This window comes from Dipodomys spectabilis, unplaced genomic scaffold, assembly GCF_019054845.1.
Source record: "Dipodomys spectabilis isolate Male_0828 unplaced genomic scaffold, ASM1905484v1 ptg000136l, whole genome shotgun sequence".
Classification (NCBI taxonomy): Eukaryota; Metazoa; Chordata; class Mammalia; order Rodentia; family Heteromyidae; genus Dipodomys; species Dipodomys spectabilis.
Window position 1 is genome coordinate 12,719,635 of NW_024870813.1, and position 12,649 is coordinate 12,732,283.

Genomic DNA, 12,649 nt, shown 5'->3' on the forward strand with positions numbered 1-12,649 from the left:
AGATCTACCACTGAGCCATATTCCCAGCCCTCCTTTAGCTTTTTTTGCACAAGACTGGCTCTCCTCCCTTCTGGCTTTTTGCTGGTTAATTGTAGAGAAAGACTTTTCTGGACTTTTGTGCCCAGGCAGGCTTTGAACCACAATCTTCTCAGATCTCAGCCTCCTGAGTAGGTAGGATTACAGATGTAAATCATTCCCTCCCACCTTGTGCCCAGGAAGGCAAATTTATTTTTTATTTATTTTTATTTTTTTGCTGGTCCTGGCCCTTGAACTCTGGGCCTGGACATTGTCCCCAGGTTCCTGGGTTCCTTTTGTTCAAGGCTAGCACTCTACTACATGAACCACAGCCACTTCTGGCTTTTTGTATGATTAGTTGGAGCTAAGAGTCTCTGACTTTCCTGCCTGGGCTGACTTCAAACTGCAATCCTCAGACATCAGCCTTCTGAGTGGCTAGGATTACAGGTGTGAGCTGCTCCTCCCTTCTTCCCCTCCCCCGACTTAATTTTTGTGTTATTTCTCAAAACACAAAACCTCTTGCTTCTTTGAGCAAACTACCGTTAAAAAACTTCTTTTTTAAAACTGAACTTACTTCTTTTAGTAAAGATTGAGGTGTTTTCTTTCTTGGGAACTGTTGAAATATTTTGGGCTTCATGACTGTCTGTGGTCTGTTTCACAAGGAACCTGAACATGGGTTGAAAGTAACCCTAGCTGTTTCACAAGGAATCTTTATTTCCTAAATTATTCATTGATTAAATGGTGACTGGGAGCTTGGCTCGGTGTTCCTTAGACAGGAGCCTTTAGAAATTGGGCTCATTCATGTAATTTGAGGGTATGGATGGGCTTGGAATGGGGCAGAATGATGCCAGGGGTAGTTGATCAATATACATTGTACTTACAAACTGTTTTACAAACTGTTTTGTTGAATTTAAAACCCCTTTGTACAACTACTTACAGATAATTCAAAACAACAATAACCAGAAATGAGTTTCTCTCCTGAGCAAGGTGTTGATCTGAAAACTTGGTTAAATCATATTTTATCTGTGGTTTGACAGGCAAGTGAATCTGATGTTTAGGTAGGTATTTCTAGCAGCTTTAGTATCTCTTGCCTTCTTGTGGGAGTTACTAAATGTCCCTCATTGTATTATCATACTGGATGGAAAGGGTGAGATACTTGCAAATAGCTGAACATCAAATGTGCACTCCTTTTAGGTTAAAGTAATAAAAAAAAATGGAGGATGATAAAGTAATAAAATGGGGGACAGTAATAAATAGTTCACAATAATAGCAATTCACAAATTATTTTGCTATCTAAAGTGAACCAGGAATATAATAGGTAGGGGAAACTGGAGCAACTGATTTACTTCAGCTTGCAAACTGTAAAGTTCAAAGGAAAGTAGGACTGTTGCTTAGGATGTGCTGTGAACTGATGTCCAGCCCTTTCCAATCCTACAAAATGATTCCTATAACTGAAATAGGAGTTTTCATTTAAAATGGTAAGATGCTGCTTTATTTTTCAGGATTTCACTAGAATATTATTTGGAGAAAGCATCATGGAAGTTCTGCGCCCACAGATTATAACAATTGATGGGCGGAATTACAGAAAGAATCCTATCCAAGAAAAGACTTACCAACATGAAGAAGATGATGATTTTTATCAAGGTAACCTAGTTGTTTTTAGGTCAGATTAGAAATAAAAATGTTCTCTGGAGGTATCACTCGAGTGGTAGAGCTCCTAGCACTGCCACTTGAGTAGTTGGGATTTCAGGTATACATTACCATGCCTAGCCTGAATTTTTCTTTTTCCTTGGAGGGGCTGGTACCCGAGCTTGAACTTGGGACCTCATGGTTCCCTTGCTCATAGCTAGAATTCCACCACTTGGGCTATGCCTCCATCTGGCTTTTTTTTTTTTTTTTTGTTAATTGGAGGTAGAGTTTCACAGATTTTTCCTTTCTTTCCCTTTACATTCCCCTTCTTTTTTCTGTCAGTTGTTGGGCTTGAACTCAGGGTCTGGGCACTGTCCCAGAACTCTGCTCAAAGCTAGTGCTCTACCACTTTGAGCCACAGTGCCAATACAGTTTTCTGGTGGTTAATTGGAGATAAGAGTCTCACAGGGACTTTTCAGCCTGGACTGGCTTCGAACCATGATCCTCAGATCTCAGCCTTCTGAGTAGCTAGGATTATAGGCGTGAGCCATCTTGGAACCTGGTTTCACAGACTTTTCTGTCTAGCTGAGCTTGAACTGTGATCTTCCAGGCGTCAGCCTCCTGAGTAGCCAGGGTTACAAGGATGAATCACCAGGGCTTAGCTAATTCAAAACAAAACAAAACTGTATGTTGTGCTAAGAGTAAACAGTCTAATACTGGTACGTATATGCTGCTTTCCAAGGGTCAAGACTGAAAGATTTAAAGTAGTAAATATTTTTTTTCTGTTTTTTTTTTTTTTTTTTTTTGCGCTAAATATTCTCTTAGCTTTTTTTTTTTTGGTCAAGGCTGGTGCTCTACCATTTGGGCCTCACTTCTACTTCCAGTAGTAACTATTTATTTTTGATAATTTCTTTTAAGAAAAGAGGAATCTTAGTGCAGTGATCTGTAAAGTGTTGGGCTGTTTTTTTTTTTTTTTTCCTGTATGCTTTACTTTTGTTAAAGCCTTGATAGATAGTGACAGCTGGGAGCAGGCTGTTTTCCAGGGAGCAGGAGCATTTCTGAGATGTTACTGTTTTTGTGCAGACTCCCTGCAGTATTCTGATGAGCCCTGTGATGCGTACGAGGTGGAGCAGACCCCTCAAGGATTCCGGTCTACTGTGAGTGCCCCCAGCTTGCTCTACAAGTGAGTGAGGTTCTGGCAGCTTCACAAGACTGCATTTCCAGAAAACTCAGCAGGAAGCTGACTGTGATGCTTAATTACTAATAGTTTACTGTTCTATGTCCTAAATGTCAAAGGACTGATTATACACTATGTTCATCATTTCATGTATATTGCTACATCCTGTTGATTTTTGCCTCTTAAATATCCTTTGACTCTACCCACTGATCTCTGTCAAACTGTCACTGCTACCCTTTTCTATGGATTTCCTTCCTTCCTTCCTTCCTTCCTGTCTGTCTGTCTTCTTCCGTCCTTCCTTCCTTCCTTCCTTCCTTCCTTCCTTCCTTCCTTCCTGTCTGTCTGTCTGTCTTCTTCCTTCCTTCCTTCCTTCCTTCCTTCCTTCCTTCCTTCCTTCCTTCCTTCCTTCCTTCCTTCCTTCCTTCCTTTCTTTCTTTCTTTCTTTCTTTCTTTCTTTCTTTCTTTCTTTCTTTCTTTCTTTCTTTCTGTCGTTGGGCTTGAACTCTGGGCCTGGGCATTGTCCCTCAGCTCTTCAGCTCAAGGCTAGCTCTCTACCACTTGAGCCACCGTACCACTTCTGGTTTTCTGGTGGTTTATTGGAGATAAGAGTGTCATGGACTTTCCTGCCCGGGCTGGCTTTGAACTGCTATCCTCAGATCTCAGCCTCCTGAGTAGCTAGGATTATAGGTGTGAGCCACCGACACCAGGCCTGTGGATTTTTTAAAGTAGCTCACTTACTAGTCTCTCCACATTGATCTTGTTTTCTTTCCACTCAGTTCTTTGCATTAAGGGTAGAATTTTTTTATTTTTATTTTTATTTTTTTGCCAGTCCTGGGGCTTGAACTCTGGGCCGAGACACTGTCCCTGGGCTCCTTTTGCTCAAGGCTAGCATTGTACTGCTTGAGCCATAGCGCCACTTCTGGCTTTTATGTGATTAATTGGAGATAAGAGTCTCCTGGAGTTTCCTGTCAGGCTGGCTTTGAGCCATAATCCTCAGATCTCAGCCTCTTGAGTAGTTAGGATTAAAGGTATGAGCCACCAGTGCCCGGCTAGTGTTTTTTAAATAGGTCTCAAGCTTTACTGGGGCTGGCTTCAGACTGCAGTCCTACCTGTGTAGCTGAGATTGCAGGCTTGAACCACTTTGCCTGGTGAATTCTATGTATTCTTTTTATTGTTTTGTTTTTTGTTTCTTGGCATTACTAGGGATTGAATTTAGGGCCCTGTTGCTAGGTAAGTGCTTTACCACTTTCTGGTCCAATTCTGAAGGGCATATATACTAAACACTCATTATACACCAGAGGACTTGCATGTTAGACACTGGCTTTGCTAAATACTAATTAGTTGATAATATTTTTCTGAAAGATGCCTTGCTCCCTTCCTTGGCCTAGAGTGATTAAAAGACTTGTGCATGGTTTGTTCAACTCTAAAGGATCTTTGATTTTAACCATTTCCTTTTCTAACGTATTGAAGCCTACACGAATAATAACACTTTGAATCAACTACTGTTTCTGTAATCCTAACCCTTGGAAGGCTGGTTCACTAGCCACATACCAACACACAGATGCTTGACTGAAAGTACTTCAAACTGATAAGAACTGGCAGAGTTAGTATAGTATCTAGTCCAAACAAAGGAAAACTACAGGGCAATTCTAGAGGTCCAATTGTCTTCTAATTTTTTTTTTTTTGTAGTAGTGGCAGTCAACTTGGTTTTACATATACTAAGCAAGCACTCTATTGCTGAATTGTATTACTCGCTTGGCATATGTGTGTGTGTGTGTGTATGTGTGTGTGCATACACATATAGATGGATATATTTAAAGATTTACTATAGTAGATCTTACTGGAAATAATTAGTCTTGGTTATTCTGTGTAAAAACAAATGAACAAGGACTAGAGTGTAGCTCAGTGGTAGAATGCATGCTTAGTAAGTGTGAAGCTTCAGGTTTAATTCTTGGCATTCCTGAAAAAAAGAACAATATTAGATTTATTCACCTTTATTGGATATGTAGTTAAAATGATAGAAGTTGAAATAATGTTGATAATACAGAGTTCTTTCGCTTAACTTTATAGTCTTGTGATAGTCTCTTAGTTTTTTATAGATGCTAAAACTTCTCTCCTGGGATTCAGTAGTTTTACTCACTGTAACAGATCTAATTACTGTGGGTTCAAAAGATAACCTTGGATTGCTAGAATTAGTTATGCTATAAGGCTCAGGCAAGTAATGTAAATGAGTCAATAAGTGATTGAAGTAGATGGAAGGTAGTGAGTGATTATGATAAACTCACATCCTGGATACTTGAGAGGCGATTTCCTATTCTTGCCATGAGTCATCAGATTTTTAGCATTTTGTAGAGCTTGAAAAAGGTGAAATCTCTTGTGCTGAATTCAGCCTGAGGGTCACATGTTCGTTGGTGCTCTCTTTCCTTCTTTGTCCCCCCTTTCACCTTCCCTTTTCCCTCTCTTTTCTCTCCTCCCCTCTCCCCTTTCCTGTTTCCCCCCTCCCTTTCCATGTATGTGTGTGTGTGTGTGTGTGTGTGTCTGTGTGTGTAAGTACTGAGAATTGAACTCAGTCCCTCATGCTTGCTGGGCAGGCACTCTTATTATTTGAGCTACATTAGCAGCTTGCTCTAGCATAATTATTTTCAAGATAGAGTATTGCTTTATGCATGAGCCAGTCTGGACTGCAGTTTCCTATTTGTACTTCCTAAGATTCCCTGACATGCATGCATCACTGTACTCAGCCATTCTGTTTCCCTCTTAACTCGGATACTGGGCATGAACCATTGTGAAATGAAGTCTCATAAATTTTTGCCAGATGGCCTTAAACTGTGGTCCTTTGATCTCTGCCTTCCAAGTGTTAACATTACAGGCCTGGCTACTTCCTGTGCTTTTGAATCTGTTCTGAATGGTGAGTCCTACTCTTTGATAAGCTATTTTCTCTCTCTCTCTCTTTTTTTTTTTTTGTCAGTCGTGGGGCTTAAACTCTGGGTGTGGGTGCTGTCCCTGGACTCTTCAGTTCAAGGTGAGCGCTCTACCGCTTGAGCCACAGCGCCACTTCTGGTTTTCTGGTGGTTTTATTGGAGATAAGAGTCTCATGGAGTTTCCTGCCCAGGCTGGCTTTGAACCATGATCCTCAGATCTCAGACTCCTGAGTAGCTAGGATTACAGGAGTGAGCCACCGGCGCCCGGCTGCTGTTTTCTCTTATTAACTAAGGGCAATTCTTTTAGGATGAATTCATAATATAGTTTGTTTTTCAAAATGGATACATTAATTTGTTGTCTTCAAATTATAGACCCATTGGGTGCTGAAACTGTGTCAGATTTCTTTTTGCTGCTCTGTAGACCCAGACTTTGAATCTTATTTTGAGAAGTAAACAGGTGTTAGGAACGGTTATCCTATCTACACATTGAATTAGCTATAGGCCATTACTTTGCTAGTGAGTATAGTACAGCTAGATGATTTGTGACTTTCTCCAAAAGCACTGAGCTTTATTAAAGCACAAGGGATTTAAATGAGTCAGGCACTAGTGGCTCATACTTATAATCTTAGCTACTCAGGAGGCTGAGATATAAAGGTTGAGGTTCAAAGCCAATCCGAACAGACAAAACTGAGATACCTCCAATTAACCAGTGGAGGTATGGCTCAAGTAGTTGAGCATCAACCATGAGCAAAAAAAAAAAAATCTCAGTAAAAGCAGAAGAGCCTGAGGCTAAACTCCAATATTAGAGATAAAAAAAGATTTTGGGCTGGGTGCTATTGGCTCACACCTGTAATCCTAACTACTCAAGAGGCTGAGATCTGAGGGTCGTGGTTCAAAGCCAGCTTGGGCAGAAAAGTCCGTGAGACTCTTATCTCCAATTAACCACTAGAAAATGGTAGTGGTGCTGTGGCTCAAATGGTAGAGTGCTAGCCTTGAACTGAATTGCTCAGGGACAATGCCCAGGCCCAGAGTTGAAGCCCCATGACTGACAAAAAAAAATTTTTTTTTAAACATGGTGGAGTTCCTTATTTTGAAACATTTTGACTTAATCTTCTGTTAATTTTTTTTCGCATTATAGGCATATAGTTGGAAAAAGAGGAGACACTAAGAAGAAAATAGAAGTGGAGACTAAAACATCTATTAGCATTCCTAAGCCTGGACAAGAAGGAGAAATAGGTGGGACACAATCTATAATTTACATTTACTTTTGCATGTTAATAACCCAGATGAAGCATTAAGTGACTTTGTTCTCTGGTATTATGTAGCTTTTTTCCTATCTTGATCCACCAAATTAATTTTCCAGATGAGAAAGGATGTAGGCAACCTGGTTTGGCTTTAGGACCTGGTCCTGGTTTTGAGCTTCACCATCACTGATGGAATAGGACTTCCATATTTTAGTGTATAGTAGATTTCTTGTATGCTTGGATAGCTTAAAGACAAGTTTTCGGTCCCTGCCAGTCCAGAGTAGGTGTCACCAGCACATGTGACTGTGAGCACTTGACACATGATTAGTTAGTGTGACAAAGGAGCCAGATTTTCAACTTTAACTAGCTATAGGTGCCCATATTGGACACCATAGTGACAGAGCTATACCTGGGCTTTTGGTAATATCAGAAAATTCTAGTATCAGAACTTCTAAACAACATTATATAAAGGTTCCTGCTGAAATAAGCAATTGGCTCATTAGATTTGTGAGTGCAGTTTTCTTTACCGATTGAATATATTCCTCTCATTTTATTTTTCCTCAAATATTTAATAGAAATGAGTCAAGCAAGTTTAACATGCACTATTTATAGTACTTTACTGCTAACAGGCAATGTTCTGAAGTGAAATTTATTTTTGTTCATTGAGCATAAGTTTAGATTTTTTTTTTTGGTCGGTCATGGGGCTTGAACTCTGGGCTTGGTCGCTGTCCCTGTGCTCTTCAGCTCAAGGCCAGCACTCTACCACTTGAGCCACAGCGCCACTTCCTGTTTTCTAGTGTTTTTTTTTTTTTGGGTCCGGTAGTTGGGCCTGAACTCTGGGCCTGGGCACTGTCCCTCAGCTCTTCAGCTCAAGGCTAGCGCTCTACCACTTGAGTCACAGTGCCACTTCCAGCTTTTTTCTTTTTTGCTTATGTGGTGCTGAGGAATCGAACTCAGGGCCTGAGGCATGCAAGGTTTAAGCGCTCTACCACTGAACCACCTTCCCAGCCCCTTTCTAGTGGTTTATTGGAGATAAGAGTCTCATGGACTTTCCTACCCGGGCTGGTTTTGAACCACGATCCTCAGATCTTAGCCTCCTGAGTAGCTAGGATTACAGGTGTGAGCCACCGGCAACCCGGTTAAGTTTAGATTTTTAAAAAATTGATAAATAATATATCTCCACTAATATTTTTAAAGAAACTTTTAAGAGATTAACAGGGAACGATTTTATTTCAGATTTTACTAATGTAGTAATGTAATTACAACTTCTTGAAATTCAACTGAAGGCTAGACTTTACTTTGAAAAATTCCATTGGGTAATTCCAATGCTATTTCATTTTTATTTATTTATTTACTTACCTATTTATTTATTTTTGCTGGTTTTAGGGCTTGAACTCTGGGCCTGGGCACTGTCCCTGGGCTCCTTTTTTTTTTTAATCTGGTCATGGAGCTTGAACTCTGGGCCTGGGCACTGTTCTGAGCTCTTCAGCTCAAGGCTAGCACTCTACCACTTGAGCCATAGCACCCACTTCCAGCTTTTTCTGTGTATGTGGTGCTGAGGAATCGAACCCAGGGCCTCATGCATGCAAGGCAAGCACTCTACCACTGAGCCACCTTCCCAGCCCCTCCCTGGGCTCCTTTTGCTCAAGGTTAGTGTTCTACCCTTTGAGCCACAGTGCCATTTCCAGCTTTTTCTGTGATTAATTGTAAGAGTCTTACATACTGTCCTATCTAGTCTGGCTTTGAACCACAATCCTCAGATCTCAGCCTCCTGAGTAGCACCTAGGATTACAGACGTGAGCTACTTATGCCCAGCTTGCTATTTCGTTTTAGAAATAAGTATTTACTGTTTATCTGCAGAATTGTTTGACAAAGGGAATTACTACTAAAATATAAAGATAAACTTTACATTCTATAAAAGTATTTGTCAAATGAATGGGTTATTAAAAATGTTATTAAAAGCTAAATTCCCTGATAAAGACTTTATCATTAGTCTTGGGCGTATGCTTTCTAGAACTTTTTTCATTAATGTGTATTTTGATGTAAAGAACATATTTTGTATTCAATGCATAACTCTTGCATTACAGTTGTAAAATACACTATATCATTTAGGGATCCAGAAAGCAGCTTAATGTTGAAATAACTATATCTGGTATCATATTGTAAATGAAGTTTTGCTTTTGTAATATATGAATAAAATAGCATTTTGAAAAAAAAAAAGAATTTTAAGTACAGAAACTTTTTTCTTTAAGCTTTTAAAAAGTTCAAATTACAAATTTTGAAATGATTATAATTATATTATAGCTTCTGTATCTAGCTTTTTTTCTGATTATAAAACTACACATTTTTTTTTTTTTTTTTGGGGGGGGGGGGTCCGGTTGCGGGGCCTGAACTCTGGGCCTGGGCGCTGTCCCTCAGCTCTTCAGCTCAAGGCTAGCGCTCTACCACTTGAGCCACAGCACCACTTCCGGCTTTTTGTCTTTTTGCTTATGTGGTGCTGAGGAATCGAACCCAGGGCCTCAGGCATGCAAGGCAAGCGCTTTACCACTGAGCCAACTTCCCAGCCCAAAACTACACATGTTTTTAAAAATGAGTTTGCAGAAATTATATATAAGATAAATAAGGGAAGTTTATGTTATAATGATAGATTGACTTTTACTAACTAGTCTATTAACATATACTATTTCCTCATTTTTTTGTCGGTTGTGGGGGCTTGAGCTTTGGGCTTGGGCGCTGTCAGAGCTTGAGCTCTTCAGCTCAAGGCTAGAGCTCTACAACTTGAGCTGCAGCACCACTTCCAGTTTTCTGAGTGGACTTTCCTGCCTGAGCTGGCTTTGAACCACGTTCCTCAGATCTCAGCTTCCTAAGTAGCAAGGATTACAGGCATGAGCCACCGGCACCTGGCTATTTCCTTATTTTTTAAGTCTGTCGTAATACATGTAATTTTTATTGCAGAAAGATGAATTATACCATGCTATAAACTTGGAGACCTTAGTTATTTTTAAAAAAAATTTCTTATGAGATTAAGTGATTACATAAATTTCACAGTATTGTGGGATAGTGATACTTAACTAAAGTCACAAACACATTTTAACCTTTATTAGGTGAATTGTCACTATCATGCTCTATAAAGCTTATGAACTATATGAACTTTGATAGTACAACTATTTCTTCCAAATCGGATGATATGTACATTTATTTCCTTTTGCTTAGTGTAAGATGTTCCCTCTTTCTCTCTCATTCCCTCCCTCCCATTGCTGCCCTTGAGTTGCTTAGTTTACTTTCATTAATGTCTGGTGCAGCTGATGGGCCTGACCTTAGTTATTTTAAGGTACTTGAGTCATTCCAGAGCTTATCCAGAAAGGGTAGGAAGGTTACAAAGATTCTATTTTTATTTAGCAGGAATGTTGCAATGTGTAAAACTAGTATGCCCAATTAGTAAAAAGTAGGAATTTAGTGGGATTGATTTATTTGAAAACTAAGAGGATAAAATAACTTCTAGATCTTCTAGGAAAATAATGTAAATGAAAAAAATAAAATATATAGGTCCTAGCCAATAAATTGAATTGTCATGTGAAATCAAGATAGCAATCGGATTAGGTATTATGCTGTTATTTCTTCATTTGATTTTGCCTCTCCAAAATGGAGAGAAATTAGAAAGTAACCTGGTAGGTTTTAATTTGTCCTGCAGACAAGGATTTGGTTTTGTCTTGTTTGGATATCATAGGTAAGGGAATATCAGAAGACTCTTAATAAATGAGATTGTCACAGTAGTTAAGGAACTAGTTTTTAAAATATTTAACAAGGGGATGTAGCACAATGGTAGAGAACCAGCTTTAGCATACACAAATCTCTGGCTTCCTTACCCAGCACCACTACCACTACTACCAATAAAAAAAAAAAATCAACATAAATACTTTTGTAGGTTTCCTATTATAGTTCTTAGACAAATGCCACATAAAAACTTTCCCTTAGGTATTCTTAGTATTTGTTCTTTAGTCATTGATCAATTTTGACTTTTCCTGAGACTTTGACTTTTCAGAGACCAGTTGGTCTCTGAACACCTTTTACCTACTCATTTCAGTTTTCTGTGTTACAAAAATGAATGCATCTTGTATTATATTTTATTTTAATTTGTTTTTTTTTTGGCAGCACTAGGATTTGGACTTACAGCTTTGTACTTGGTAGGCAGACACATTACTGCTTGAGCCATATCTCTAGCCTTTTTTTGCTCTGGTTATATTTGAGGTAGAATCTTCCTTTATGCCGAGGGCTGGCCTGGGCTTGGATCCTCCTGTTTATTCTCCTATGTAGCTGGGATGCCAGGTATAGGCCTAGTCTAGTCACTAGTGCCTAGTCACTAGTTTGATGAAATGTCTTGGACATTTTTTTTTCTTTTGGTCGCTCGTGGGGCTTGAACTCTGAGCTTGGGCACTGTTCCTGCACTCTTCAGCTCAAGGCGAGTGCTCTATCACTTGAGCCACAGTGTCACTTCGTGTTTTCTAGTGGTTTATTGGAGATAAGAGTCTCACGGACATCTGGCTTTGAACCGTGATCCTCAGATCTCAGCCTCCTGGGTAGCCAGGATTACAGGCATGAGCCACCTGCGCCCAACTTGTCTTGGAAATTTTACCCATGTTTTGGCCTTGTAACTTGATCCTCCCAATCTCTGCCTCCCAAGTAACTGGTATTACAGGCTTGAGTCACTGGTGCCTGACTTTATTTTTATCTTACTTTTGAGACAGGATCTCACTGTGTAGCCCAGGCTGCTCTTGCATCAGCTTTCTGAGTGTGATATTTCAGGTATATACCCTTATGCCCTCGAAAAATAAAAGCATCTTATTATCTTGCTCTTTAAAAAAAATGCTCTTTTTAAGGAAAAATTTAATTTTTTGTAGTAGCCTTTGACAGAAATGAAACAAACAGGAATTTAAGCCTTTTTCCCTTTAGTTTCTTTTTTCTTTCTTTTTTTTGGGGGGGGGTCAGTCATGGGGCCTGAACTCTTGGGCCTGGCGCTGTCCCTCAGCTCTTCAGCTCAAGACTAGCACTCTACCACTTGAGACACAGTGCCACTTGCAGGTTTTTCTGCTTATGTGGTGCTGAGGAATCGAACCCAGGGTCTTATGCATGCAAGGCAAGCATTCTACTACTGAGCCACCTTCCCAGTTCCCTTTAGTTTCTTATCCTTATCCTATTTTTAATTTCAGACAGAGATAGATATAGCTTTACTTTCCTTCTTCTTCTTCTTTTTTTTTTTTTTTTGGTCTGAGTTGATCTTTTTTGTTGCTTTTGTTAGTTGTGAGGCCTGAACTCAGGGCCCAGGTGCTGTCCTTGAACTTTTTTTTACTCAAGGCTAGTGCTCTGTCACTTCCGGTTTTCTGGTGATTAATTAGAGATGATAGCCTCACAGACTTTCCTGCCTGGGCTGGCTTCAAACTGTGATTTTCAGATCTCAGCTTCCTGAGTAGCTAGGATTACAAATGTGAGCCACCAGTGCCTGACTCCCAGTTAATCTTTGAATCCCCTCCTCTTCCCTCCTCCTCTGCTTTGTAGACTTTGAACTCATTTGGCTATTAGTTGGTCTTAAAGATACTCTATTTTTAATCTTCATTCTGTATAGACTGAATTAATTAGCAGTTTTCTTCTCAGTATCAACCCCTATT

At 39.7% G+C, this 12,649-nt stretch overlaps 1 protein-coding gene across 2 annotated transcripts in view; it reads left to right on the forward strand.

Annotated features, from left to right (window-relative positions):
• Ascc1 (activating signal cointegrator 1 complex subunit 1) overlaps positions 1–12,649 on the forward strand; it is a 98,484-nt gene that overhangs the window by 861 nt on the left and 84,974 nt on the right. For both annotated transcript variants that reach the window (XM_042690234.1, XM_042690235.1), the window contains exons 2-4: positions 1,518–1,659; positions 2,728–2,827; positions 6,881–6,978. In XM_042690234.1, the coding sequence (XP_042546168.1) occupies positions 1,551–1,659; positions 2,728–2,827; positions 6,881–6,978 (307 nt within the window). In that variant the 5' untranslated portion in view covers positions 1,518–1,550. The remainder of the gene's footprint in view (positions 1–1,517; positions 1,660–2,727; positions 2,828–6,880; positions 6,979–12,649) is intronic.